The sequence below is a fragment of the Nothobranchius furzeri genome, chromosome 18 (assembly GCF_043380555.1).
Source record: "Nothobranchius furzeri strain GRZ-AD chromosome 18, NfurGRZ-RIMD1, whole genome shotgun sequence".
NCBI lineage: Eukaryota > Metazoa > Chordata > Actinopteri > Cyprinodontiformes > Nothobranchiidae > Nothobranchius > Nothobranchius furzeri.
The window spans coordinates 8,838,509-8,866,338 of record NC_091758.1 but is presented as its reverse complement, the minus strand read 5'-3'; the positions used below and the strand labels follow the sequence as shown (position 1 = coordinate 8,866,338).

General features: G+C 43.0%; 1 protein-coding gene across 3 annotated transcripts in view; it reads right to left on the bottom strand.

The window, feature by feature from the left end:
- The window catches only part of esr2b (estrogen receptor 2b), an 81,566-nt gene that overhangs the window by 44,868 nt on the left and 8,868 nt on the right, over positions 1 to 27,830 (bottom strand). The window contains exons 1-6 of one of the 3 annotated variants that reach the window (XM_015969055.3): positions 19,675 to 20,597; positions 11,303 to 11,802; positions 10,770 to 10,960; positions 10,561 to 10,677; positions 5,100 to 5,459; positions 1,772 to 1,910 (exon numbers count right to left, since the gene is read on the bottom strand). In XM_015969055.3, coding sequence (XP_015824541.3) covers positions 1,772 to 1,910; positions 5,100 to 5,459; positions 10,561 to 10,677; positions 10,770 to 10,960; positions 11,303 to 11,727 — 1,232 coding nt within the window. In that variant the 5' untranslated portion in view covers positions 11,728 to 11,802; positions 19,675 to 20,597. The other 2 variants (XM_015969057.3, XM_015969056.3) reach the window with 2 other exon arrangements.

Genomic DNA, 27,830 nt, shown 5'->3' with positions numbered 1-27,830 from the left:
GGGAACCACTGCTCTAAGTGATAAGTGAATTTAGTTTTTTAAATATATTTCATGTGCAGTTTTTTAGGGTTTTATGTTTTCTGTAAAGATCGGTATGCTGAAAATCATTTAATGTTTTGCATAAAGCGTGAGGTTTTGGTTAGTAATTGATTGGAAGAATAACAAATGACTGAATTAAATAGTGGAGCACCTCTGTCAGTGCGCCCCAGGGCAGCTGTGGCTACATCGTAGCTCATCACCATCAGTGTGTGAATGTGTGCGTGAATGGATGAATGATACACTGAAGTGTAAAGCGCTTTGGAGTCCTTAATCTGAGAGGCGCTATACAAGTGCGGATCATTATGGTGTTGATCAAGCAGAGCTTTGCTGCCAGTGTTCCAATATGGTGCATGATGGCCTCAAACACGTATATAAAAGTTAGTTTGTACGTAAACCGTTGGATGAAATTACACAAACTGACTGAGCTCTAGTTAAGGCGCTTGCAATAGTCTGTGTGTGTGTGTGTGTGTGTGTGTGTGTGTGTGTGTGTGTGTGTGTGTGTGTGTGTGTGTGTGTGTGTGTGTGTGTGTGTGTGTGTGTGTGTGCGTGCATGTGTTTGGGGGAGGGTACATTGGAACTTTGTCCCCCCCAGTTTGAAAATCCTATCTGCGCCCCTGTTACCCACAACCACAATCAGATTTCAGCAGAGGCCACGCCCCTTTGGCTCCATCCCTAGAGACGCTGATGTATTCGCTTCCATTAGCGCCAAACACACAACATTAAACGTTTCCACTTTCACATGGAAGATCAGCTGTGTGTGTTTGTGAGTGAACACGTTTAGTTAACTACTCTACTGTCGTCCACGCTTGACCCGAGTTCTGTTTCATTTTGACGTGTTTTATTGTCTCAAATCTTTATGTTTACAGGTAAATGTTTTTTTACGTGACTCCTCTTGTGTTTATAACTCAATACATGACACAACTCCACCGAATTAATTCTGAATTTAAAGTTATTTTTCAACAATATTTATAGATAAAGTAAAGTAGATTAATTACATCTTCAATAAAACACCAAATGCTTTACAGCCTGAGAGAAAACACAGCTAAGCCTTCGTTTAAGACAAGTTCAACTTAAACTCAGGCTTTAGTAAATCCGACTGTTCGGACACCTCCGGTCCTCCTAACAGAAGCACAGCGGAGACCTTCAGGACAGAAGGTCATAGTGGCATTAAGGAAGGAAAACTTTGTAATTATTTGCAGTGAAAATGGGACAAGTTGACCCCCGAACCACCTGGATCATGTCATGTTTAGTATTCATTGTTCCACTCTGGTCACCAAGCCAGCTCTCACTTTTTCATAAACTTTGAATTTTGCCCTTTTTCAAAACTTGTATAAAAACTCAGAAGCATACCAATGACAGGAGCCGTTAATGGAGGTGTGAGATACTCTGAGCTCCAGCGGTTAGACTCTACAGAATCATTTGTACTCATCTGTCTCAGTTGGACCTTTTGGTTTGGATGGCACAGAGGACGGCTCTCATAACTCAGAGAAAGTCAGAGAAATGACAGAATAGATTTAACGATAGTTAATGAAGCAAACGTTCAAAAAACAGGTGTGAAAACCTAAAACACAACAACCCAGTCAAGGGCTTCTCTCTACCGGAGTCGTGTGGAAAGTCCCTTTAAGGCTCGCCGTAAACTTTGAGGGCTCCAGAAACTCAGTGATCAGATACACTCAAACAGGACGTGATGTTGCAGATGTGCTTGACAGCAGATGGTATAAAATGTTCTCACCTGCTGAGTTTAAAGTCTGGAGAGAAGATGAGCTTCCCAGGGTAATCCACTGACCTCCACATGAGGCCCAGCATCAGGATCTCCAGCCAACAGCACTTCAGCAGGTGGATTTGGTCTGCTAGACTCAGCTCTATGAATCCTGGAGGAGAGAAAACAAACACATTAGTAACTCTGAGAGAAAGTCCTCTTTCTGATGGTTTAGAGGTAAAAATTATTTATTTTCATTTTAGCTTTTCCTCTCTGGTTGGGATTTTGCTGTTAACCCTCTCAGGCTCAAAATAAGTTCTGGTAAAAGGACGAACAACTAAGTCCTTCAGGGGTGCTTCTGAGTTTAAAAATGTTCATGAAATACGTGTGTGGAGCAACCAGGTAGGTAGGTTTTACCGTTGCTAATCTGCAACGCCTGCCTCCAGAGGGTTAAGTGATTTTTATTCAATTATTTCTGTCTTCTATTTGTAAAGTTAATGTGTTGGTCTTGTCAAAAATTTCAATGAAATGCCTTCTCCAGGTCAGAGCCCAGGTCCTGCCTCAAGTGGAGGAGTTTAAGTATCTCGGGGTCTTGTTCACGAGTGAGGGAAAGCTGGAGTGTGAGATCGATAGGTGGATTGGTGCTGCGTCTGCAGTGATGCGGGCGTTGTACCGGTCTGTCGTGATGAAGGGAGAGCTGAGTCAGAAGGCGAAGCTCTCGATTTATCGAGCTTTGGGTAGTGACCGAAAGAACGAGATCCCGGATACAAGCGGCTGAAATGAGTTTTCTCAGCAGGGTGTCTGGGCTCTCCCTTAGAGATAGGGTGAGAAGCTCGGTCATCCAGGAGGGGCTTGGAGTAGATTTGCTGCTCCTCTACGTTGATTTGAGGTGGCTCGGGCATCTGGTCAGGATGCCTCCTGGATGGCTCCCTGGTGAGGTTTTCCGGGCATGTCCAACCAGAAGGAGATCTAAAGGAAGACCCAGAAGACACTGGAGGGCCTATGTGTCTCGCCTGGCCTGGGAACACCTTGAGATTCCCCCGGAAGAGTTGGCCCAAGTAGCTGGGGAGAGAGAAGTCTGGGCTTCTTGACTTAGGCTGCTGCCCCCATGACCCGAATCCAGATAAACGGAAGAGAATGCATGCATGGATGGATGGATGGATGGATGGATGGATGGATGGATAGATGGATGGATGGATGTGCCATGACTTCAGTTTCAGTTTCTTAGATTAACATACTGTCAGAGCTCTGGGAAGGACTCAGCTACACAGGTCACATGACCCTGCTGCTGCGATGATCAAAGCCGACCTTCTCAACCAAACCTCACAACAAGACCAGCAGCTGGGATACGACGAAGACACAAAAACATCCATTTAAGATCCGCTCAGCTTGTAAAACTTGAACAAGCTCAGATTGTACAAAGTGCGTTTAATAAAACGGCGTAGGATTTCCCTCTGGGAACATTTGTGTTTTTGTGTTGATGCAAACTAGAGATTCTGTCAGTGGATCTCCTTCATCTTGTCACTCTGGGAGAGACGGAAGAGTCTGCGGACATTTTTCTTGGCTTTAAATATTTCTTTGATGCTTAAAATCAATCATAATTGTGTGTACTAGATCAAACAATAGATGTATTCATTCATTTAGAAGAAGAAGAAGAAATACTTTTTAAATAGCACCTCCATGGTAAAAATCCCAAGGCGCTTTACAAGAACAAAAAATAATATAAAATCATTAAAAAAATGGGGGAAAATCAAAAATTTAGATTAAAAAATATAAAGAAAAGGATAAAAAGGTAATTACAGGATCCTGAAAAAGAAAGAAATTTGATTATTTCTATAAAATGTAACCAGATTTAAATTGTAGCTTTGCATTTTTAAATAAAAAGATGTTATTTCACATTTATGTGTTATTCCAACACATTCCTCCAATTCTGAAATCTCTCCACTGGTTGCCCGTGCAGTTCAGGATAAATTTCAAAATTATGCTTCTGACTTACAAATCCTTGAACCATCACGCTCCTCCATATCTGTGTGAACTGGTCCATTACTACAACCCGCCGCGTGCTCTCAGGTCTGAAGATAAGCTCCTCCCTAGCTGTTCTGAATGCACGTTTAAAAAGCCGTGGAGAGATGGCTTTCTCTGTCTGTGCACCGAAGCTGTGGAACGCATTACCACTGCTAGTGAGGCAAGCACCAACAGCTAGCATTTTTAAATCACGCCTGAAAACTCACTACTTCAACCTAGCTTATACAACATAATTATGACCATCACTTACATCTGCATTGTTTAAAAATGGACTTTACAATATCAACTTCCGTACTATTGAGGTTCTTTTTTACAATGTTTTTTCTAATTTTTATTCTCCCTGTGTCTATTGATTTTTAGATGTTAGTTTTGGGAATTTTGTTGTATTTCCTTTTTATCTTTTATCTGTGTTCGACATGTTTGTATACCGCCTGTTTAATTAACTAACATTTTTAGTGTACAGCGCCTTGTTTGGTTGTAATGCCTTGTGAATGCGCTTTATAAATAAAATTGGATTGGATTTAGGGTTTCTAAAACATTTTTCTAGAGCTAGATGTTGTGAATCTGTCATTTAATTTAAAAAAACTTCTCGCAGCCAATGGCCAATAACCAATGGATTGGCCATTGTTGTCTTTAGCGAATATTCTTTTTCATTGCATTTTCTACTAAATTCCTGCTTTGTTTTCTTCACACTTTTCTGCAGACATGGTGGATGATGGACTCAAGACAGAAAAAATATCTGAAAAATGCAATTACAAAAGCAAATTTTAAATCATTTGGAACAGTGTTGCTCACACGTCACCATTGGTACAGTCCTTTTACAGAGCAATGTCCTCCCAGCTTCCGACTGAGGGAAAAAACAGTCAAATCTACAAAAATAGCCTCCTTTTTTACTCTCGCAAAGACTTCTCATTCAGAACGATGAGTCTTTGTCATTGCTTCACATTAACACGTTTACTGGGAAGCTACCTGCTGTGCTGAACAGTGACTGAGAGCAAAAGGAAAGAGAAGGTGTGAGCAGAAAAAGGATGGAGGAAGAATAAAACTGGAAAAGGAACAAATAAGGAAGGAGAGAAAACCAAACACGTGGAAAAGGCTAAAACATAGAAAACAGAGCAGCCTATAAAAGTCCAATAGGGCTCAACGTTGTTAAATACTTTAACAAGTCCAATTAAGGAATAAACGTGTGAATTAAATAAATTAAATCCTTCAAAGTGCTCTGGTTTATTTTTGACATGTTTCAGTTTTATAAGGAGTTTTTTTTCATAGCAAACCACTTCTATGAGAAGCACGAATGAGATTTCTAAAGACTGGATGTAAAAGTTTGCATCTGTACCTGGGATCTTCTTAGCCCAGCTGATCATGAGCACCAGTTCCTTGTCAGCCAGGTTGGTGAGAGACATCATCATGCTGGCCTCGGTGAAGGGCTTCTTCAGGTCCTCCATGAGGTAGATCTCAGGTGGCTCTGCCTCCATGATGCGGGAGATGAACTCCTCTGGGCTCATGGATGAGTGGTTTGCATGGTGCAGCTGAGTGAGAGGAGCAAACAGGGAAGGAGGTACTTCTGTAGGGTGGAGGCGCTGCACTCGAGAGCCGATCCCAACTCTTTCCAAACCCCTGCCTGATGTATCCCGAGGCTGGAGTCCTCCTCGACGAAGTCGGGCTCCTCGGTAGCTGCAGCGTTCACGCCTCACACCTGGTGAATAAAAACAGCAAACCTGTAAAAGGGTTGTTCCTGGAGATGGACGAGTTCTAGGTTTTGTGTTTTCAACAGAAAATGATATGACTATCCAGATTCCAAATAGTAGTGAGAAAAACAAAGGGTCCAAAAAGCAAAGCCCGCTCAACATCGCATAATCATTCATCTTCAACACTGTGTTGTACACCAACACTGATGTAGAGGCTGCAGATGTTTCCAGTAAGTAGCTCTTCTGATGACCAGAACACATCTGGTTAAAGGTCATGTGTTAAAACAACCATCTCTGTGAAAACCATCCAACCATCACAGGGAAGTAAGCATATGAAATAAGCATGTCAAAGAATAGAATAGAAAGAATGGTTTCATTGTCTATTTTATTCTCTAATGTGCTCATTGGTACGCTTCACTTTAAACAGTTGTTTCATCTCCTGACATAAGATGTAAGCTGGACCACTGTAAGGTAAAACATTAAGCAGCCAAAGACTCTGTCCCAGGAAAGGTTTGTTTGGGCCCCCATGTGGCATCTCTCTGGGCAAAAATGTGGCCTACAAAGGGTTGCCCACAGTGAGACCCAAAGCCGTTGTGAAATGTATGGCCCCATGTGGGCCCCATCATTTGCGGCCATATAGGAGCCAAACAGGGCTTGACCCGCATATGTGGGCCATCACTGTGTAATGATTCTTCATGTGCCCCGCATTTCACAGCGGTACCCTGACATGTGTGGGTTTCCCACCATTTACCATTTGATTTAGAACAAAAATGATTAGATTTAGATGGCGCTTTTCAAAGTACCTCGAGTGCTTTCCTTTATTCGTGTGCTCACACATTCACACACTACAGGTGATGATTATCTACTAATTGGCCAATGCTACCCTTTGTGTCCAACATGGGGAAGTTTACCTGGATGGAGCTGGGATTAAACCTACAACCTAATACAGCGGGACTCAGTCTGCACTACAGTGTCTATTCACAGGCGCGATTCCACTACTGAGCGGCACGGGGGCTTTGACCTGCTCCGTTTTCGACCTGGGCCAGTGCACCCCTCCTTAGATGACCTGGTGGTCCCGGGCTTCCCCAGAAGCACCATATTGATACTCCTGAGCTACTGATGCAGTATCATTACAACCCCTAACTATTATAAAAACTCTAATACCTTGTCTAGAGAACTTGTGTCATGTACATTACATTAAATGATATGGTTTTGGACTAGAGTTCACTCTGAATTGGAATGAACTACAAAGACACCCAGCAAACACACCATGGGCTTCAGTGGGCTGTGTCTGGGGTAGTATAGGCAGAGAAAACCCTCACTTACCCCAGAGTTAACACACAAGGATGTTGTGTATGAATGGGGCCAGTATGTATTTTCCCACATGGGCCCCCCTGGGATTTAGTTAAGGGCAACCCACAGATGCATCTGCCCAAATCCATCCCATGCCTGAGCCCTTGTGGGGGGCCCTGTGCCAATCCAATGGTTGACTGCACACATGCGTTAAGTGTTTATTACTGTGGACACCCCACAGTATTATCCTCTACAGGGGGATTGAACTGGATAGTCTACTGAATTCCCCACATGGGCTGACACTCATGGGCCACTGGAGGTAGTTTTTAGGCAGATCCCACAATGGGGTGCCCACGTGAATCACACCAAGGGATTGAAATGGGCAAATCCCTGAATTTCCCACATGAGCTGACACTCACTGGGCCACTGTGGGTTGTTTCTGGGCATGTCCCTCTGGGGGGTTCCCCTAGAAATCATACAGACGGATTGAAGTGGGCAGACCCGTGGATTCCCCACATGGGTCATTTTTGGGGAGTATCCTCTGTGAGGTGCCCACAAAAATAATCAGCATTAATGTATATGTGCAATCATGCATTGGGATGGTCCAGGGGACCCCACAAGGGCTCAGCATGGGATGGATTTGGGCAGATTTATCTGTGGGTTGCCATTAACTAATTCTACACTCAACAAAAATATAAACGCAACACCTTTGTTTCTGCTCCGATTTTTCATGAGATGGACTCAAAAATCTAAAATTCATTCCAGATACACAACATACCATTTCTCTCAAACATTGTTCACAAATCAGTCTAAATGTGTGAAAGTGAGCACCTGTGCTTTGCTGAGATAATCCATCCCACCTCACAGGTGTGCCACATCAAGATGCTGATCTGACATCATGAGTAGTGATTAGGTGTACCTTATACTGCCCACAATAAAAGGCCACCCTGGAAGTGCAGTTTTTTTACTTTATTGGGGGTCTGGGGACTCAGAACCGGTCAGTATCTGGTGTGACCACCATTTGCCTCATGCAGTGCAACACATCTGCTTCACATTGTGTTTATGAGATGCATTTGCCCACTCAGGTCTGTAACGGCAATGAGCTGGAGTCACGTCAAGACCCCGATGAGGATGACGAGCATGCAGTTGAGCTTCCCTGAGACGGTTTCTGACAGTTTGTGCAGAAATTGTTTGGTTATGCAAACCAATTGTTTCAGCAGCTGTCTGAGTGGCTGGTCTCAGACGATCTTGGAGGTGAACCTGCTGGATGTGGAGGTCCTGGGCTGGTGTGGTTACACATCATTTGCGGTTGTGAGGCCGGTTGGATGTACTGCCATATTCTCTCAAATGCCTTTGGAGACGGCTTATGGTGGAGAAATGAACATTCAATGCACGAGCAACAGAGCTGGTTGACATTCCTGCTGTCAGCATGCTAATTGCACGCTCCCTCAATGCTTGTGGCATCTGTGGCATTTTGCTGTGAGACAAAACTGCACATTCATGGGTGGCCTTTTATTGTGGGCAGAATAAGGTGCACCTGTGCACTACTCATGATGTCGGATCAGCATCTTGATGTGGCACACCTGTGAGGTGGGATGGATTATCTCAGCAAAGCAGAAGTGTTCACTATCACACATTTAGACTGATTTGTGAACAATGTTTGAGAGAAATGGTGATATTGTGTATCTGGAATGAATTTTAGATCTTTAAGTACATCTCATGAAAAATCAGAGCAGAAACAAAGGCGTTGTGTTTATATTTTTGTTGAGTGTAATAGGGGCCCACGATGGAAAACACATATGGGACTAGCGTTGGGTACCGAATTCAGTACTTTTTAAGGTACCGACCGAATTCCATAGTACCGACCGAGTACCGATTCACGTCATTTGAAACGGTGCCTCGTTTCGGTACCCGTCCTTCATAACGAGAACTTGCCTAGACAACTGCGCATGCGCAAGAGCATTAAGTCGTTCGCTGCGAGCGAGTTGTAAACAGAGCAGCATGATAGAAAGAACGCACGCTAAAGCTTGGGTCCACTTCACTAAATGTGATGGGTAACTGGGTGATGATGAAACCAGCGACAACGATCTAAGTGAGACATCCTCATCTTAATCTGCTACGGTAGGTAAATAAAATGTTTAAGATAACGTTAGCTTGACATGTTAGCTTTTGTCCCACTAATGGTGTGTTCGCTTTCTCCTCGGAGCTCCGAATTTCTGACTAGAAGAACATGAACGCGCTCTAAAGTTTGGCTTCACTTTACTAAATGCGACGGGTGATTGGGTGAAGATGAAACCAGTGACAATGATCTAAGTGTGAGGCATCATTGTTTTAATCTGCTCCAGCAGCTAAATAAACTGTTTAAGATAATGTTAGCTTGATATGTTAGCTTCCTATGCCACCATTGTTATCAGCTAATGGCGCTTTAGCTTTCTCCTCGGAAATTCTAACTTCCCAGTAGAAAAAATCAATTGAAAAAGGACGGCAAAAGGAATGAAGATACACAGTAAATTTAGTTCACAGTAAAGATGTTTGCTTCAGTTTAATTATCAGCTTATAAAACTACAAGGACGATGTTAAAATACAAACAGTTGAATGTTATTTATCGTGATGTTTATCAAATATTGTTATATATTGAGAAAAATATATATTTAATTATAAAAGTTAATTAAAATATGAAACACTCAAAAGTATCGAAAATTGGTACCGTTAAGTACCGGTATCGATTCCTAGGTACCGGGAATTAGTACCGGATCGATTCAAATGTCAAAGGTACCCATCCCTGTATGGGACCCATTTATGCAACCATACACAAGAGCCTTGGGGGTTGAACTCATAAGTGTGGGTTTGCCCTGCCCACACTAGCCCAGACACAGCACACAGAAGCCCATGGTGGGCTGGGGTAACACTCAGGTTAATGATATCAGATGACACGTGATAACCTGACACTGCTGCTCTGCAGTTTTTATGATGGTGAAAAATTCAATCATTTCTAACTGAAAATTTTAAAAGGAAGCTGGAGTAATGGTAAATGGATTATAGTGCCTTCTAAAATCTCAAGGAGCTTCACAACACACCATTCACACACTGGTGGTGAAAAGCTACATTAAATCCACAGATGCCCCATGGCTGCCGTTCACAGACACCACCAGTTCCTCTGACTACCACCAGCAGGCAATGTGAGTGAAGTGCCCAGTGACACAACTGCTGCGACAGACTGAGCGGGGTGCAAACAGGGGAGGGAAATTTACTCCTCTGCCATAGTTTACTCCTGAACTATGAAAGGACCAACGATCAAAACTCAGGATGCTTTTAGATCAGCATAGTTCAGGGGACTTGGTTTAATCGAACGGGGGTTAACAAGAAATGTACCCCTTCATTTGGTTTGGTTCACTTTCTGCACTTTGATGAAATCAGCTGGCCATGCAGCTACACATCGTAAGAAAACCCATCTGAGAAACGGAAATCCACCTCCTGCAACTTTTTTACAGCAAAACATAAAATAAAATAACAATGAAACCACTAAAAGAAGCACCTAGACCTACTCACTACTCCATATGGCTTAAGACATGACTGTATCAGGGTTCAGGCGCAACTGAACCAACAACCAACTCATTCAGGGGACCTCGTTGCTTGTTTGACCTGTGAACTTTCAAACCAGCCCCAATGAGGAAAACTATCTAAGGAAACAAACTTGGATACAGACCATGGTGTATACGTTCCATTAATGTGTTGCACATGTCCACACTGAGAGAACAAAACAAACAATAAAATGTATGTCCTGCAACAAGTACAATATAGCAGGAGAGAACTTACCACATTTCATCATGCCCACTTCATAGCATTTACGTAGTCTGCAGGCCTGGCAGCTTTTACGTCGGTTCTTGTCGATGGTGCATTGATTTGTGGCGGGGCAAATGTAGTCATTGTGCCCTGGTAAAAATAAAATATTGAAAGACATGAAGAAAACTTCAGGTAATGGAGAGAAGAAAACTCTCAGATTGAAAAAAAGAAGGAGTTAATACCTTGGATGCTTCTCTTGAAAAAAGCTTTGCAACCCTCACACGACCAGACACCATAGTGGTACCCGGAGGCGTAGTCGTGACACACTGCACAAAAGTGCATGTCTGCTTTCCCTACAGCGGAGGAACACGGTGAGGATTTCACTTCATCTTCAGATTTCTTCCCTAGGAGCTTGTTACAGCTGATGACAGAGCTGCAAGGAGAAACAGACGCTGAAAAGGGACAACTTGACATCACTTGTCATTCACTGGTCATTGGTCTTCCATGAAGCGTCTCGACCATTTTCAGGGAACTTTGATTTGCATAAGACAAATTTTATGGTTGAAACAAAAGTTATTTGAGTCCAAAAACAATAAACTTTCCACCAGTCAGAGATATCAGTACAGGTGGAAAATCCTACAGGCGGTGAAATAGTGAGGAAAAGTTATTGCTCTGAGGATTATCCCTCCAGGGTATGCCTAGAAAGGCTGCTTTGACTTTACATGCTGATCATGTTTATTGCTACTCTGTAGGGGTTGTCTTCAAATGTCTTTACCTGTTGGGGTTGATACCATGGGCTTTTGGGTTGAGCCAGTGGGAATGTGCGCTGGGTTCATTGTAGACTAGAGGCTGGGTACAGTGCAGAGTCAGGGAGGGTAGGTTGTGGTGACCGTGGGACGTCCAAAAGGCTGAGGGGCTTATTGGGGGACATAGGGACGATGGACTGTCAGTGATGGGTGACCTGGTGTAACCCAGCACAGATGGACCATAGAAAGCCAAAGGTCCATGATTGTAGTCATGGTTACTGTCTGTGTATGGAGAGGGAATACAGACTGCGTGGCCATCAATCCCCAGCGGCGGACTATACATGGTAGGAACAAGTCCAGGAGAGGCTGGCCTCTCTGCAGCTTTGCTGGAGTCCACCTCCTGGAGCTGAAGCATGGGTAACGGGTCAGCCGTTAGACCAGGAGAAGATGCCATGATGGGTGGAAGTCGTTATAAATGTGGATGTGATTAGGGTGATAGCTCTAATGCATAGTCTTCTTTATAAAGATCCTGCAGCAGAGAGAAGAAAATAGTATTAGAGGAGACATGAAAGAAAAGACATCTCGTTCTTTGAGAGAAGGAGAAAACTGTAAGTTTGTACCAACCCCAAAACACAGAAGTGAACCAAACAGTATCATTCTCTTTGGAGATGATTAGTTTGGAATATGTGTAATTCATTCACCTGTTCAGATTCAGGATTGTGTCTCTAAGATTCTGTCCATTTTGATGTTTAACTCAATTCAGTTTAACTTAATCTGCACCTTGGTATCAAGAAAGACCAAATTTACTGGGTTTTTTTTTCAATACATTAAAAGTGGTCTGTAGTATAAATGAATGCCTTGTGAGTCATTTTCTGTGGGGAAAAAAGTTTGGGTGCTCCTGTTTCAGGAACTAGGAGTGAGCCGGAGGAGCGGTGAGCAGAATAAGGAAGGATATTGAGTCTTACGTCCTGATATTTGGATATCTTGGCCCAATACTAATTCTCACACTTCCACACTTAAGCCCTTCACTTGCACGATCACGCGGTGCGAGTGCGAACGGTGTCCCGATTCTCAAGTGCGGATGTTGATCACACCTTTTTTGCGCCATTGATCAGCACTTCACCCAAGTCTGCATTGATGCAGATTTGGGTGAAGCGTATTACCCACAATTCATTGCTGCAGGAGAACAGGCTCAAGTTCATTTACTGAACATATGTATTTTCTAATGAACCTAGTTAATTTTAGGACAATTAGTTGATGCTCTAAAGTTTTAGACAAAGCAGCAACAAATGAAAAATTATTTCAATTAATTGTTTAATTATTTGTTGGAAAGTTGCTAATAAAGTTTTTTTTTTTTAAGTTTCACAGCAACCAGCTTCCTGGCATGTCACACATGCATGTTACACAATGCTCCATGTCTCGATTGGGCAATTATTTGCACACTTGCGTACCACACACTCAAAGCCTTACTGTGCACTTTCTCCAAGTGCACTTTGTTGAAGACTTCAGGGCGAGTATTAGAATTAGGCCCTTGACTTTGATTAGCTAGCAGTAATGCAACTCTACCACAAGGGGGAACCCCGGGCTCCCAAACCTGAAGTCAACCAGGAAGTGACAAAAATTGCAAGTGTCCCCCTCATCCGCTAGGTGCAGGTGCCAAAACAGAGGAAATTGCCTCCCATCTTAAAAAAATGCCAACTTCACAGCAGGAATATCCGCCTATGGGACAAAACACACGACAGTCATGTGATCTGGAATTTTAGAAGTATAAACATGTTTACAGCCTGGTACAAAAAATATTATAGATTAAATAGTTTCATCCATAGGTGATTGGATGACGGTAACTTAGTGGTGTGCATCTCTACCTGCCTCACGATCCGATCCGATTCCGATTATCTGCCTAAAGATTGGATTTGAGTCTGAAATGCATCACGATTCTTCACACAAAAATTTTCATTACTTAATAAAAGCAGTAGAATAGTTTTCAATTTCTTTTTGATTTCGAAATCCCTGAAAAACAGAACATTCATCTATTCACTATAGTGAGCAATAATGTTTAAAGTGTGCTGCCTATAATTACTTAAATAATATAAGAAATAATGGTCTGACAAAATAAGAGCTGACAAAATAAGAGCTTGCTCCCTGAAATCCTGTTGATCAGTTTACAAACGAACACCCATCAGAGCTCAGGAAAGAGTGTTCACAAACACCAACTGTACTGAGACAAGCCCTGTGATCTGTGTAGACAAACTGTCGCCCTAGACTGTGATCATCTCTAAACCTCTCAATGTGGGGAAAAGGAGCCAGTCCCTAAATGCTTCTGAAAACCAGTAAAGAACCAGCTTTACTGTGATGGACTGGCTCTCTTTCCAGGGTGTACCCCGCCTGATTGCCCATTGACCGCTGGAGATAGGCACCAGCCCCCCCACCCCACCCACCCACCCAAGTGGACAAAGCGGGTTCAGAAAATGGATGGATGGATGGATGGATGGATGGATGGATGGATGGATGGATGGATGAAGCAGCTTTAACTCTGGGGTGGAACTGGAGTCTCTGTCTGGTCAACAGAATGTCAACAAGTCTCTGGTTGTGATAAGTTTCAAGTAAGCATAACATTTGTAATTGTTCTCTTCCCACAACTCATAAAAGCTATAAATTTCCAGAATATTGTCGTTTGCCAAATGTGGACTAGACAAGGCTCACTGTAGTTTTGTGTGAGAAAGTAGACAAAATGCTTACTCAGCTGTTCTGTGACTAAAAGTTTGCTATTTCATTATGAATACTATCTATTTTCAAACAGACCCGACTAAGTATTTTGTTTATTTTGCTGTCGTTTCGTCAGCGCTGCATACGAGCTGATTGTTACCGATGTGGGATGATCCCAGTACAAGCACCATCATCCAAGGTCACGCAACAAACCACATTAAAACACAAGATAATGGGGATGCTTTCTTTGCCGAGTGAGTCAGAGTGCAAAGTGAGATCTTGCAGCTGCTGCACGTGCAGACAAGTCCAGATAAAAAAAGTGCATCAGGAAAACGGCTACAGGAGCCATTCCAGTCATTGACGCTAGGCAGCAAAACGCCACAAAACAGCACTTTGTTAGTTTATGTTTGATCATACCTCCAAATATCTGGATGTTAGAAGTTATTCTGACGGAAGAAAATGTTTCTGGAGTTATCGAGCTTCAGGACAAATTGTCCAAGGAAAGGTTTTTATGTTGGTTTTATCAGTAGATGGAAGCAAATTCCTAATAAAACACCCTGGATTACATGTGGAGTTATTCTGGTAACTCAGGTCAATAACTGCAGGTTAGTTCCAACAAGTCGGTGGGCGATGGCGGCACAGGAGTTAAGTGCTCGCCCGGTAATCGGACGGTTGCAGGTTCGAGCCCCGCTCAGTCTGTCGCTGTCGTTGTGTCCTTGGGCAAGACACTTAACCCACGTCGCCTGCTGGTGGTGGTCGGAGGGACCGGTGGCGCCTGTGCTCGGCAGCCTCGCCTCCGTCAGTGTGCCCCAGGGCAGCTGTGGCTACATCGTAGCTCATCCCTACCAGTGTGTGAATGTGTGTGTGAATGGGTGAATGACTGATTGTGTTGTAAAGCGCCTTGGGGGGTTCCAGGACTCTAGAGGGCGCTATATCAAATACAGGCAATTTAAGTCCCCACTGTTCCCACAGAGTATCTAACTGGGTTTGATGGGTCAGGTGAAGTGATGCTACGTTACATTTAAAGACAAGGACAGTGGCTGCATTTTTAAAAGCTACTAACTCGATGATTAAATGTTTTAGAGGCAGTTTAAAATATTATTAGTTTGGTTTATGTAAACTCAAATAGTGACTAATCACAACACCAGTGAAGATTTATGCTGGTTAATCAATGACAGAGTCAAAGACACAACCGCTGGCTCTGACCCCCCCCCCCCCCCCCCCCCCCCCCCCCAAGGTGGAAACAGCCTCTGTGTCTGGGAGCTGAAGGGTTTCTTCTGCTTTTTCCCATTTTTAGGGTTTTATTCAACCAACAATAAACATTAAAGAGTGAAACAAAATTGTATCAAACAGCCTTCGACGTAAATTCAATTCAATTCAAATTCAATTCAAAAATACTTTATTAATCCCAGAGGGAAATTGATTGAAAAGCTGTAAATTTAGGCTTTGCTCCAACTGAGACTCATCATTAATGCACCGATTTGCCAGATAATGACAAGTGTGGTTAGGACTGGCATGTCTGGGTAAATGGAGCTAAATAAATGTAAAAAGTGGCAGAAGCACCAATCCACATCAATCAATGGTCAGTGTGTGTTTAGTGCAGGTCAGGTCAAAGTGACCATGAGCACAACAATGGCTTCATACCTGATTGGTCTGTGGATCAACACTCCTGTGACCTAATTCAGAGACGAGGCTTAAGTCATCCCAACTATTTACTACAGCTGTGTTAAAAAATGGTATATGGCACCTTTTAGGGTTCTGCAGCCCCTCAAGGTGCTTTACAACTATTCAGTCATTCACACACACATTCACACACCGGTGGTGATGAGCTACAGTGTAGCCACAGCTGCCTTGGGCCGCGCTGACAGAGGCGAGGCTGCTGAACACAGGCGCCACCGGTCCCTGCGACCACCACTAGCAGGCGAGGATGGTTAAGTGGGTTGCCACGGCTGTGACAGATGGGATGTGAACCTGCAACCCTCCGGTTACAGGGAGGACACTTAACTCCTCTGCTGCCGTCGCCCGACGACGAGCTGAACTCAGAACAGGGATCTGCATCCTGTGGTTCTGGAGCCACAAGTGGCACACTGGCTCTTAAACTATTGCCTAAAGAATAGTTAAAGTTAATCGTCACACCCTGGTGAAATGATGTCTCGGCGTTTGACCCACCCCTGTGGGAGCGGGGAGCTGCAGAGGCGGTCGTGCTCAGGACCTGCTTGGGGGTTTAGCCCCCCAAATCAACCCCTTAATGCTGAGAGTCAAGCAGGGAGAAGCTGGGTCCTTTTAGAGATGTTTAAAAAGGTGGTTTAAGCAGCTTTTCGTTCATGGAATAAATGCACTTAATGAAAGACAATAAAGGCACCAAACTAGTACATCTAGTTGTTGTTTTTGTTACACAAGTTGTCACAAACATCTCGAAAGACAAAAATGTCAAAACTCTTTTTGCAAAATGCTTTTTTATCGTAAAACTTAATAAGCAAGACAAAATTGTGTTTTTCTTTTCAAACATGACAAATATATAATCAGATGTTTTTGAAAGAGAAAAAATCTGAATTATTTCTCAGGATTTGCACATTTTTCTCAGAAATCTGTGAAAAAAAGACATTTTATCAGTGGTCCTAATCCTCTTTTGTAGAAAAACATCAAATATTGAACATTTAAAAACTTCCTGTAAAAGCTGTGGGTCAAAGTGGAAACAGATCTTTGAATTTAAAGTATCTTTCCAGAGTTTTCCCCTTTCAGAAATGATGTGTGATTTGTCAGAAATCCGTAAAGGTGATTATCTTATCGTGTGCTAAACTGAGCGCCGACCAGAACAAACCGATAGCGTCAGACTACCGCTTACATGCTTCAGATGTAAGGAATACCTCAGCTGATGCAGAGTTAATGAAGTTTTCACAGACAAGAAAGTCTCTAAAATATAAATATATGAGAACACAGCATGACATGAGAATAATACTCGTAAAACATTGTGTTTTAGCTGTTTGTCGGCTACAGAAGCACTTTTATAAACAGAAACGTGAAGTCACCATCTTAAAACAACGGAAGGAGTGTGATATGCTTGTCAGCCACTAGATGGTGCCATCAGATAAGAGAAATACTCTGGAAAGAAACTTTAAATGTAAGTTTAATGTACATTCAGACTATTAGGGAATTACTGAGCTAACACTCATTCTATGTTCACCTAAAACCCATCCACCCATCTTATCCGGAGTCGGGTCGCAGCGGCAGCAGCCTAAGCCCAGACGCCCAGACGCCCAGACTTCCCTCTCCCCAGCTACTTGGACCAGCTCTTCCGGGGAAATCCCAAGGTGTTCCCGGGCCAGCCGAGAGACATAGTCCCTCCAACGTGTCCTGGGTCTTTCCTTGGGCCTCCTCCCAGTTGGACGTGCCTGGAAAACCTCACCAGGGAGGTGTCCAGGAGGCATCCAGATGCCCGAGCCACCTCAACTGGCTCCTCCCGACGTGGAGGAGCAGCGGGTCTACTCCGAGCCCCTCCCGGATGAACAAGCTTCTCACCCTATCTCTAAGGGAGAGCCCAGACACCCTGCAGAGAAAACTGGTTTTGGCCGCTTGTATCAAAGATCTCGTTCTTTCGGTCACTACCCAAAGCTCGTGACCATAGGTGAGGGTAGGAACGTAGATCGACTGGTAAATCGAGAGCTTCGCCTTCTGACTCAGCTCTCTCTTCACCACGACAGACCGGTACAACGCCCGCATCACTGCAGATGCAGCACCAATCCGCCTATCGATCTCACGCTCCAGTTTTCCCTCACTCGTGAACAAGACCCTGAGATACTTAAACTCCTCCACTTGGGGCAGGACCTCATCCCTGACCTGAAGAAGGCATTCTACTCTTTTCTGATTAAAGATCATGGTCTCAGATTTAGAGGAGCCGATTCTCATCCCAGCTGCTTCACACTCGGCTGCAAACCGCTCCAGCAAAAGCTGGATCACTGTCCGGTGAAGCCAACAGGACCACATCGTCTGCAAAAAGCAGAGACCTGATCCTCAGGCTATCAAAACCTAATACGCTCATTAGTAATCAGGTTTTTTTTCATTTCCCAGTTTAAGTGAAAGTGCATTAAAGAGGAACTAGGTAGTTTGGCTTGCTTTTAGCACCACCTAGCGTCCGTTTGTAGAGCCAAAAGCCAACCTGCCTCCTCGCTGTGCATTTGTCTTTTTAACACCTTGATCTAACAGCTGAAACGTCTCCTCAGCCTTCCTGAGTGTCTACAGGAGTGATTCATCACTAGATTAAACAAATCAGCTGTGTTCATGATCTAAAACATGCAGGAAACATGCAGTAAGTCCCAGCACAGCAGCATGCCAGGATGAAGTTGCAAATGGAATATTCTGGCCACAGGGGGCGATAGAGGCTGAGTGGCCTTTCATTACCCTGTAAAGGGTCATATTAGCTCATACTGGCTCAAGAATATGATTCAACAAATGAAAAAGTTGCAAAGCATCCCTTTAAAATGACATGTGCATGCAGTTTTTACTTTTCTTTTTGCAAATTTCTTTCCCTTGTTGTGGTCAAATCATCACTCCCCAGAATGGCTTTTGACAAACCTGATGGGTGTGTTGGTCACATGACATGATGACCATTATATTCCTAAATTACAGACTTATTGAGTTCTGAATTTGATATTAAAAAGACCTTTGTTGTTCATAACAAGCAGCGGGTCTGACTGCTCGTGTGGTCCCATGACCAGTGGGCCCAGTCACCACTGTGGGGGGTGGGCTTTAGCACATTTACATATTTCTGTCAACGGTATATGTCTGAACACAACCAATAATTTGGTGCATATTTGTGTTAGAAATAAATATTCATGGCAACTATTGATCCAAACAACTTACTTACTGTGCAGAGAAATGTGCCTTAAACGTTCCTCCTGATCTGTTCTTGTATAGAACCGGAAAATACGATGTCATTCATTTCTGTTTCCTCTCAGAATCTCATAAACTTTGATCTTTTTTTGCTGTTATTATAAAAAGTTCAAACCTTGTAGCCGCGCAGAAGCCGTCTGAGGTCTAGTCAGTTATGTATTCATGTAAATCAGTACGACATTAAACGGTTTGTTTTAATTTGTTAGGAAATGTGTGATAGAAGAAATCAGCTCTTAATCCTAGAACAGGAGATGTTTAACCAGCTTTCTCATACAGAAGCCCAGGAAGGACATACAAGTTAAATAATGAATTGCCATTGGGTCGCTGTATCACTCCATCCTCAACGCAAAACCTCTAACTAATTGAAATCCAGTCCACATGGAGAACATAAACTGATGCAAACATTTGTGCCGGTGCAGGAAAACTGGAGTGTGTAACACGGTGGAGGAGGTCGATGGTGTAATCCAGCGGTACTCAAAATAAAACTGTTATTTTGACCCTGAGAATAATCTCAGAAAGCAAAACATTCATGGATCAAGGTTTGAAAGTCAGGCAGCAGGAGCAGAGGCAAGAAATCAAACAGCGAGCGAGAGTAAACACAAACGGCTAACTTGCATGAATAATTAGAATAAAACTAGCAGCTTACAGGCTGGCTGACATTTACCTTCTGAGGAGTTTCTCACACTTTCCAGAATAGAACATTCATAATGTTCCCATTCTCTCAGCTTTCATGACAGAAGCCCGACTGCAATCTGAAGAACTCCAGAACAACTAAACGCTTTAGAGGAAAAGAATGCTCGCTTACCTACAAGCTGCAGGCTGACAGCTAGCTTTCACCAACTGTCCTGTCAGAACATCTGTGCCGAAGTTTGAGCTTTGAACAGACCAGTGTTCATGGCAGCCGTCCATGGTAAACCACCACATGAGCAACAAAGGCTCAAAGGGCAATATCTTAATGCAATACTGGCTTTTATTCCACCAGTCGACTGGCATCAGACAAACAGATTGTTCCCAGCCTCTGGTTCCATTTAACAGATTTAACACTAAAATTACTGACCTGTTATTCAACGGCAGGTTAATAAATGACTTGTGTAAAAAATAGTTTGCAAAATTAGCCAAACTGAAAGTCAAAGAATATGTTTGGTTTGTCTGTTTCGAGTCTGTTATTTATTAAATGGTGGATTTAACAACAGAAGGTCAAAATGACACCAAACATAAAGTACTTTCAAAAATACTTTCATGTACTATCATGAGCTTTCCCCCATGCTTCTGTAGACGTATTTCTGACTTCATTAAAATGATTTAAAAGGCACTGAAAAAAGTCGTGGTCCGGTTTTGCTTCTACGGCGTCCCGTCCCTTTAAACACGTCACAGACACGTTTTGTTGGACGTCCAACAGGTGTGTGATGACTGAATGCTGCTGACTAAGTGTTATTGTTCCAGTCTTAGAGCTTCCTTATTGACTGCTGGTCTCAACATGGTGTGATGTGATGTCTAACTCTTAGCTTGTAACCTTTAGGGCATAGCTACGAACGTCTGCACATTCCTGTACAGAAGTTTTCATAAAAACCGTCTGGATTTTACAGAACTGGCCTGAAATGTGCAGGAAATACGTGACTGACTGGTTGTTAGTACCAATTATTCCTCAGTGTGATGTCTAACTCTAGTGTTCATCAGGCGAGAGGCGGGGCCACACCTGGACAGGTGTACAGCCCATCACAGGGACAGTCAGTCACACATTCATTCACATTTGGGGACAATTGATTCCCCCGTTAACCTGAACATGTGTTTGGGTCTGTGGGAGGAAACCAGAGTACCTGGAGAAATCCCACAAATGCATGAGGAGAGCATGCTAATTCTACACAGACTGACTGCAGTCGGGATTCAAACTTGCAACCACATAAATTGAAATGGGGGTGGGGCACAGTCAGTCACATCTCATCTCCATATTTATCGTCTGTGTAGCAGAAGTGAGGAGTAAAAGCTGCACGTGTGCATTCTACGTCTGTTCTAGCCTGGCAAGCCATCTTCTACGTAAACGATGGTCTGCTCACGACCCACAGGTAAAACTCAGGCATGTGGCGAACGCTAGCGCCATCTTTCAGACGGTCTCAGCACGCAACAATGCTAGGACCAATCAGAGCAAAGAATAATGTGATATATTTATCGCTACGACAGTGAGTGGGGCAGTCCACTATACACCTGCTAAGAAGACGCAGCAAATACATCCCATTGAAAATAAATGACTTTAGTAACCATATCTGCTCACGTCTCAAAGAAATGCCCGAGCATAAGTCATCCAAAGTCGTTTTAAAAGAGCACAGTTTGTGTGCCGCCGCCATCTTTGCAGTTTCGCTAAGCCACCCAATGCCTCTCTTTAGATATAGAACGCCATGATTGGCCAGCCCAAAAATTGTTCAGGCCAGTGGTAAACCTGCAGTGGAGCGCGGTTAGACCAACCTGCAGAGCAATACCTTTTGTTATTGCTGCAGATGGTGTCGATTTATCTATTTACTAATGTTAACTAACTAAACATGAGAACGCAGACGTTCTCTGCCTCTCCGCATTACCTCCAGAACAAACACCAGCTCGCCTTTAAAGCTTTAGATAGATAGATAGATAGATAGATAGATAGATAGATAGATAGATAGATAGATAGATAGATAGATAGATAGATAGATAGATAGATAGATAGATAGATAGATAGATAGATAGATAGATAGATAGATAGATAGATAGATAGATAGATAGATAGATAGATAGATAGATAGATAGATAGATAGATAGATAGATAGATAGATAGATAGATAGATAGATAGATAGATAGATAGATAGATAGATAGATAGATAGATAGATAGATAGATAGATAGATAGATAGATAGATAGATAGATAGATAGATAGATAGATAGATAGATAGATAGATAGATAGATAGATAGATATCCTTTATTGTCATTAAATGATTGCCCATTCAATGAAATTTCCTAGAGCTCCACATTAGGCATCCACTAAAAATTCTAGAAAAATAGCTAAAACAAGTACAATATGCACCATGCAATAAAAACAAAAACATTACAAAATACAATAAATAATATCAATAGAGTTGACTTTTCTGTCCATTCTGCAGACGTAAGGAACCTGGAATCGCACCTACATCACAAAGCAGTCCATGTTTCCAGATGTTTTCTTATAAAACGTTCCAGGTGTTCTGCTGTTGAAGCTCAGATGGTACAGTCCCCCTGTTCCACTGCAGCAAACACCCAACATTACCAAACTCTTAACAAGGGAAATGCCTCCTGGCTAAAGATGTCATCACTTAATCTGCATAACTATGTGCATTTATACAGTACATGTAAGTAAATGTGTACCGTGGACGCTGTAGGAGGGAGGAACGGCGTTGTAGGAGAGATATAAAAATGACAAAAATGTGTTTTAAATTCTTCCCTCTCTGTAAGACGAGGCAGGCCAACCAGCTCTACTTCACCTGTCTGGATCAGGAGGGGTGAGTGTCAGGCTTCAGGCTGCTCGGTGGGCCCCCTGTGAATGGTTTGGGATACCACCATGTTTTTACGTCAGATTTGTTGCTACTTACTTAGGGTCACAAATTAAACATAGAAACTAAGCTGCTAAGTGCCTGCATCTGCAGGAACGAGCTCCAGCCATGTAGAGTTTATGTTAATGTCATGGTGCCGCAAAGAGAAGAGCTGGAAGCCACCGCGCTGTTTCTGACACTCCTCTCTGACCATTGCGTTGACTTCACCTTTTGTGAGTGGAGATTTTTTCAGATGACACTTTGACTTTTTAAAAAATTAATGAATAAAATTTCAACCTTTGAGTCATTAAAAGGTGACCATGATTAGAAATGTAGTCTTGATGGGGCACGTCTAAAAATGCGGGCTAGATATGAAAGTGGTGTCCCACACCTTTCTCCGGCATTAGCTGTGATAGAAAACAGGCAGAAAAACACTCGGTTTGGATCGACGCCGCTCTGTCACTTAACATTCATGGACTCACCCATCATGGCTGTTGTTGTCCAGGAGAGAGCAGAGATCACCTCGACTAGTTTAAGCTTACCGTTAGCATTAGCAACTCCGCCACACAGCAGAACTCATGGAAGCTTGTGGTATTTGTCGAGATCATGCGCGTAATTTTGTGGGGGGACGGGGAGACATGTCATTACCGTCCAAAAACAATATTACACTATGTTAGGTAGACTGGCTGAGCACTAGGACCAAGAGAATCTGATGTAAATGAGCTCTATTGATCAGATATTCAACAAATACATGTAAAATGGTGACAATGAGTAGGAATGAAAATGACTAAAGGGTGAAAAACAAAGTTGAATTCTTCATGCTGACAAGCGCACCGGAGCTTGTTTTCCTTAGAGAATTACTTTCAAGACACTCGTTCCTACTAGAGAGCACTGCAAATGTAATAAAATGAGTGAACAACGTTTTTAGGGATAAAAGTAGAAAAACGTGAAGGAAAGCAGGTTTGTTGGAAGGTCAGTCACAGAGAATAAGAGATCATAAAACACTTGTAGTACACCTAATTAAGAATGCACAATAAATAACAATACTGACATGAAATATCCACATAATACCCAAATATTTGCTTTTGTAAAGCCTCATGCCCATTATGCATCAAATCAGTAACTTTTACTACATGAGAAGTGATTAAAAAGTGTGAATGAAGCCATGTTTGATGACTGAATTCAACACGTATAAAACTCTACTTTAAAGGTGTTTTTGCACCCCACTACCAATTCGAATGAACACTGCCACAAGAACAACATACACAACAAACAACTTATACAGTGGGGCAAAAAAGTATTTAGTCAGCCACTGATTGTGCAAGTTCTCCCACTTAAAATGATGACAGAGGTCAGTAATTTACATCATAGGTACATTTCAACTGTGAGAGACAGAATGTGAAAAAAAAATCCATGAATTCACATGGCAGGATTTTTAAAGAATTTATTTGTAAATCAGGGTGGAAAATAAGTATTTGGTCACTTCAAACAAGGAAAATCTCTGGCTCTCACAGACCTGTAACGTCTTCTTTAAGAAGCTTTTCTGTCCTCCACTCGTTACCTGTATTAATGGCACCTGTTTGAACTCATTATCTGTATAAAAGACACATGTCCACAGCCTCAAACAGGCAGACTCCAAACTCCACTATGGCCAAGACCAAAGAGCTTTCGAAGGACACCAGGAAAAGAATTGTAGACCTGCACCAGACTGGGAAGAGTGAATCTACAATAGGCAAGCAGCTTGGTGTGAAAAAATCAACTGTGGGAGCAATTATCAGAAAATGGAAGACATACAAGACCACTGATAATCTCCCTCGATCTGGGGCTCCACGCAACATCTCATCCCGTGGGGTCAAAATGATCATGAGAACGGTGAGCAAGAATCCCAGAACCACACGGGGGGACCTGGTGAATGACCTGCAGAGAGCTGGGACCACAGTAACAAAGGTCACCATCAGTAACACACTACAAATCCTGCAGTGCCAGACGTGTTCCGCTGCTGAAGCCAGTGCATGTCCAGGCCCGTCTGAAGTTTGCCAGAGAGCGCATGGATGATACAGCAGGGGATTGGGAGAATGTCATGTGGTCAGATGAAACCAAAGTAGAACTTTTTGGTATAAACTCAACTCGTCGTGTTTGGAGGAAGAAGAATACTGAGTTGCATCCCAAGAACACCATACCTACTGTGAAGCATGGGGGTGGGAACATCATGCTTTGGGGCTGTTTTTCTGCTAAGGGGACAGGACGACTGATCCGTGTTAAGGACAGAATGAATGGGGCCATGTATCGTGAGATTCTGAGCCAAAACCTCCTTCCATCAGTGAGAGCTTTGAAGATGAAACATGGCTGAGTCTTCCAACACGACAATGACCCCAAACACACCGCCCGGGCAACAAAGGAGTGGCTCCGTAAGAAGCATTTGAAAGTCCTGGAGTGGCCTAGCCAGTCTCTAGACCTCAACTCCATAGAAAATCTGTGGAGGGAGTTGAAAGTCCGTGTTGCTCGGCGACAGCCCCAAAACATCACTGCTCTCGAGAAGATCTGCATGGAGGAATGGGCCAAAATACCAGCTACTGTGTGTGCAAACCTGGTAAAGACCTATAGTAATCGTTTGACCTCTGTTATTGCCAACAAAGGTTATGTTACAAAGTATTGAGTTGAATTTTTGTTATTGACCAAATACTTATTTTCCACCCTGATTTACAAATAAATTCTTTAAAAATCCTGCCATGTGAATTCATGGATTTTTTTTCACATTCTGTCTCTCACAGTTGAAGTGTACCTAGGATGTAAATTACTGACCTCTGTCATCATTTTAAGTGGGAGAACTTGCACAATTGGTGGCTGACTAAATACTTTTTTGCCCCACTGTACAATATAAGTTATGTGGAGATTTTTTTCTGCTAACAAGTTGCACAAAGTAAATGAATATGGCTTTGCAGGATTAGCGTAGCTCCATTTTACTTTAGTAAACGTGTTTATAACCCTATGTATTCACTTTATTTTTGAAATATGACAGTCAGTACAGTTTGGTCAACAGAATATAAAAAATGGTTGTAATACGGTCTTTTTAAATATTAAATGAACTTTAGCTTCCTGATTTCTTCCAGCGTGGTCTCAGAAATGTACTTACTTAAGGAAGTGTTGACTAGACACGCTCCCGACTCAGACTGAGAAAAAAAACTGGAGAAGCATTCAGTGTCAGGGCGATCTGCTCCAACAAACAAGCATTTCTCTCCTCTCTCACATAATTTCATTCAGAGAGATGATACAAGCAGTTTGGCATAGACAGACCCCGCCAGGGCTGCTTTTCCTCCATTTTCCTGCTTACTAGAGTATCCCTCAGAAGACGGAAAAGGGAAAAGATAAAAAGCAGACACTCAACCAGTTTGTAGCAACAAGGAAGGAAAGCTTTAAAGTTTGTTTTTCCAAAGCAGAAAGGAAGAGGCAACGGAAGCCTGATTTAACCTGAATACAGTTACTTTCAAAGTATTTCATGGAAACAAACAGTTTTCCCATTTGACATACGGCCAAATATGACCAGTTGTCTTTCATTAATCAGCATATTGTAGTCATCTGTGAGGGAATGGAGCTGCCCACATCCTCTCAGAGCAACAACCACTCTGGAAGATGCAGCTTTAAATAGCTGACTTTAAATAATAATCCATTGATGATTCGAGTCGTTTGATGTGAGCAAAGCAGCAGACTTCTGTCATGGTCTGCGTCCTGCGTCCCCCTCATGTGTCTCCTTGTGTTCTCCTGCCCTCTCTAGGTTCCCCTTTATATGTCTCCTTGGGTTCCCCTTATGTGTCTCCTTGTCTGTGTCCCCCCCTCAGGTGCCTCTTTGTGTCCCCCAGCCCACTCCAGGTTTTCCCCTTAGGTCTTCAGCTCCCTCCAGGTTTCCCTCAGGTTCCCCCTATGTGATTTCAGATTTAGTTATCCCATCCTTGTTAATGTTTTTCTTCTGATGTCTAGTTTTCAGGTGTATTAGTTCACCTTTCTTTAGTTCTCTGTAGATGAATTTTACCTAGTCAGTTTCCCCACTCAGTTAGTCTCACCTGATCCCTTCTGATCTCGCTCCCCACACACCTGTCACCTGTTTCCCTGATTTTTCCCCTCCATGTTCCCTCTGTGTACTGTATATAACCCTGTCTGCATCTCAATGTGCTGTCAGTTCACTTTTTGTGTCAGCGTTGTCCCGTGTCCCCCTCTTGGTCTCTAGGTCTCTAGGTCTCTAGGTTATTTGGATGCCTCTAGGTTTTGCTCTTTAAAGGAACTTTCGTCTCTTGGTCTCTAGGGTTTTTGTTTGCGCATTAGGATTTTTGGTTCTTGGCTACCTGCCCCCTTTTGGATTTGACTTTTGGACTACTATTCCCAATAAAGGATTTTACGTTTTCTACAACTCCTGCCTTGTGTCATCCTGGTTCTGCTTCTTGGGTCCTAACCTCCTCCTGGCTTGCACCGTGCCAACTTCCAGCACAAGTTATAGACTTGTCATCTGCAGAAGCATTCTGATGAGTCTGCAGCTGTCGGGTGCATCAGAGATTGACAAGAGACCAAAGACAGAGACCTGGTGGACCCCTTTGTGGCAACAATCATCTCATCTTGAATGAGAACAAAACAAAGGAGATGATGGTGGATTTCAGAAGAAACAGGAACACGTCAAAGTCAAATCTAAAACCTCAGTGTCCACCTGCACAGCCGACTGGACACACAGTGAGGGTGTAGACAAGAAGGGCCAGACCAGACTGGACAAGCTGAGATCCTTCAGTGTTAGCAGCAAGATGTTCCAGATCTTCGATAACTCTAATTTGGAGCCAAGCAGATGTGCAGTCATCTGCTGGGGCAGCAGCATCAGAGCCAGTGGTGTCAAAGCTGAAGCTGAGAAAGAGGGGTGGTTCTGTCTGAGGACTCTAGAGCTGTTGGACAAAGGAGGATGCTTCAGAACATAAAGAACGTGATAAGGAACCTGATCATCTTCTTCAAAAGACAGTAATTCAACAACACTTTTGTCTTCAGTCAGCAGCTTCCACAGATCTGCTGCAACAAAGAAGATCCTTCCTGCCTACAGCCAGAACCAACTAGAACCTCTCAAGTCCCCAAACCAAACGCTGACAGAAGGTGGGTGGATGGCTTGGTTCACGTTTGGAGTGTTTGGAGGCAGTAGAGACCTACATGGCAGAACAAAAGGAGGCAAAAGGTGAGTCCCCTTCGTGATGATTTACAGCAACCCATAATTTCCCTCTGGGACTAATAAAGTATTTATAACTTGAATTGATTTACATTGAAATGATGGAAGCGGACTTGTCTCACACACATAATCCCGTGTTAATCCCAGACACTTTGGTCATTGTTTAAAGCTTCTGAGCATATCGCATTCACAATGCTGCCACAAGCAAAAGCTGGTCTCAGACTCCAGAACATGAAGA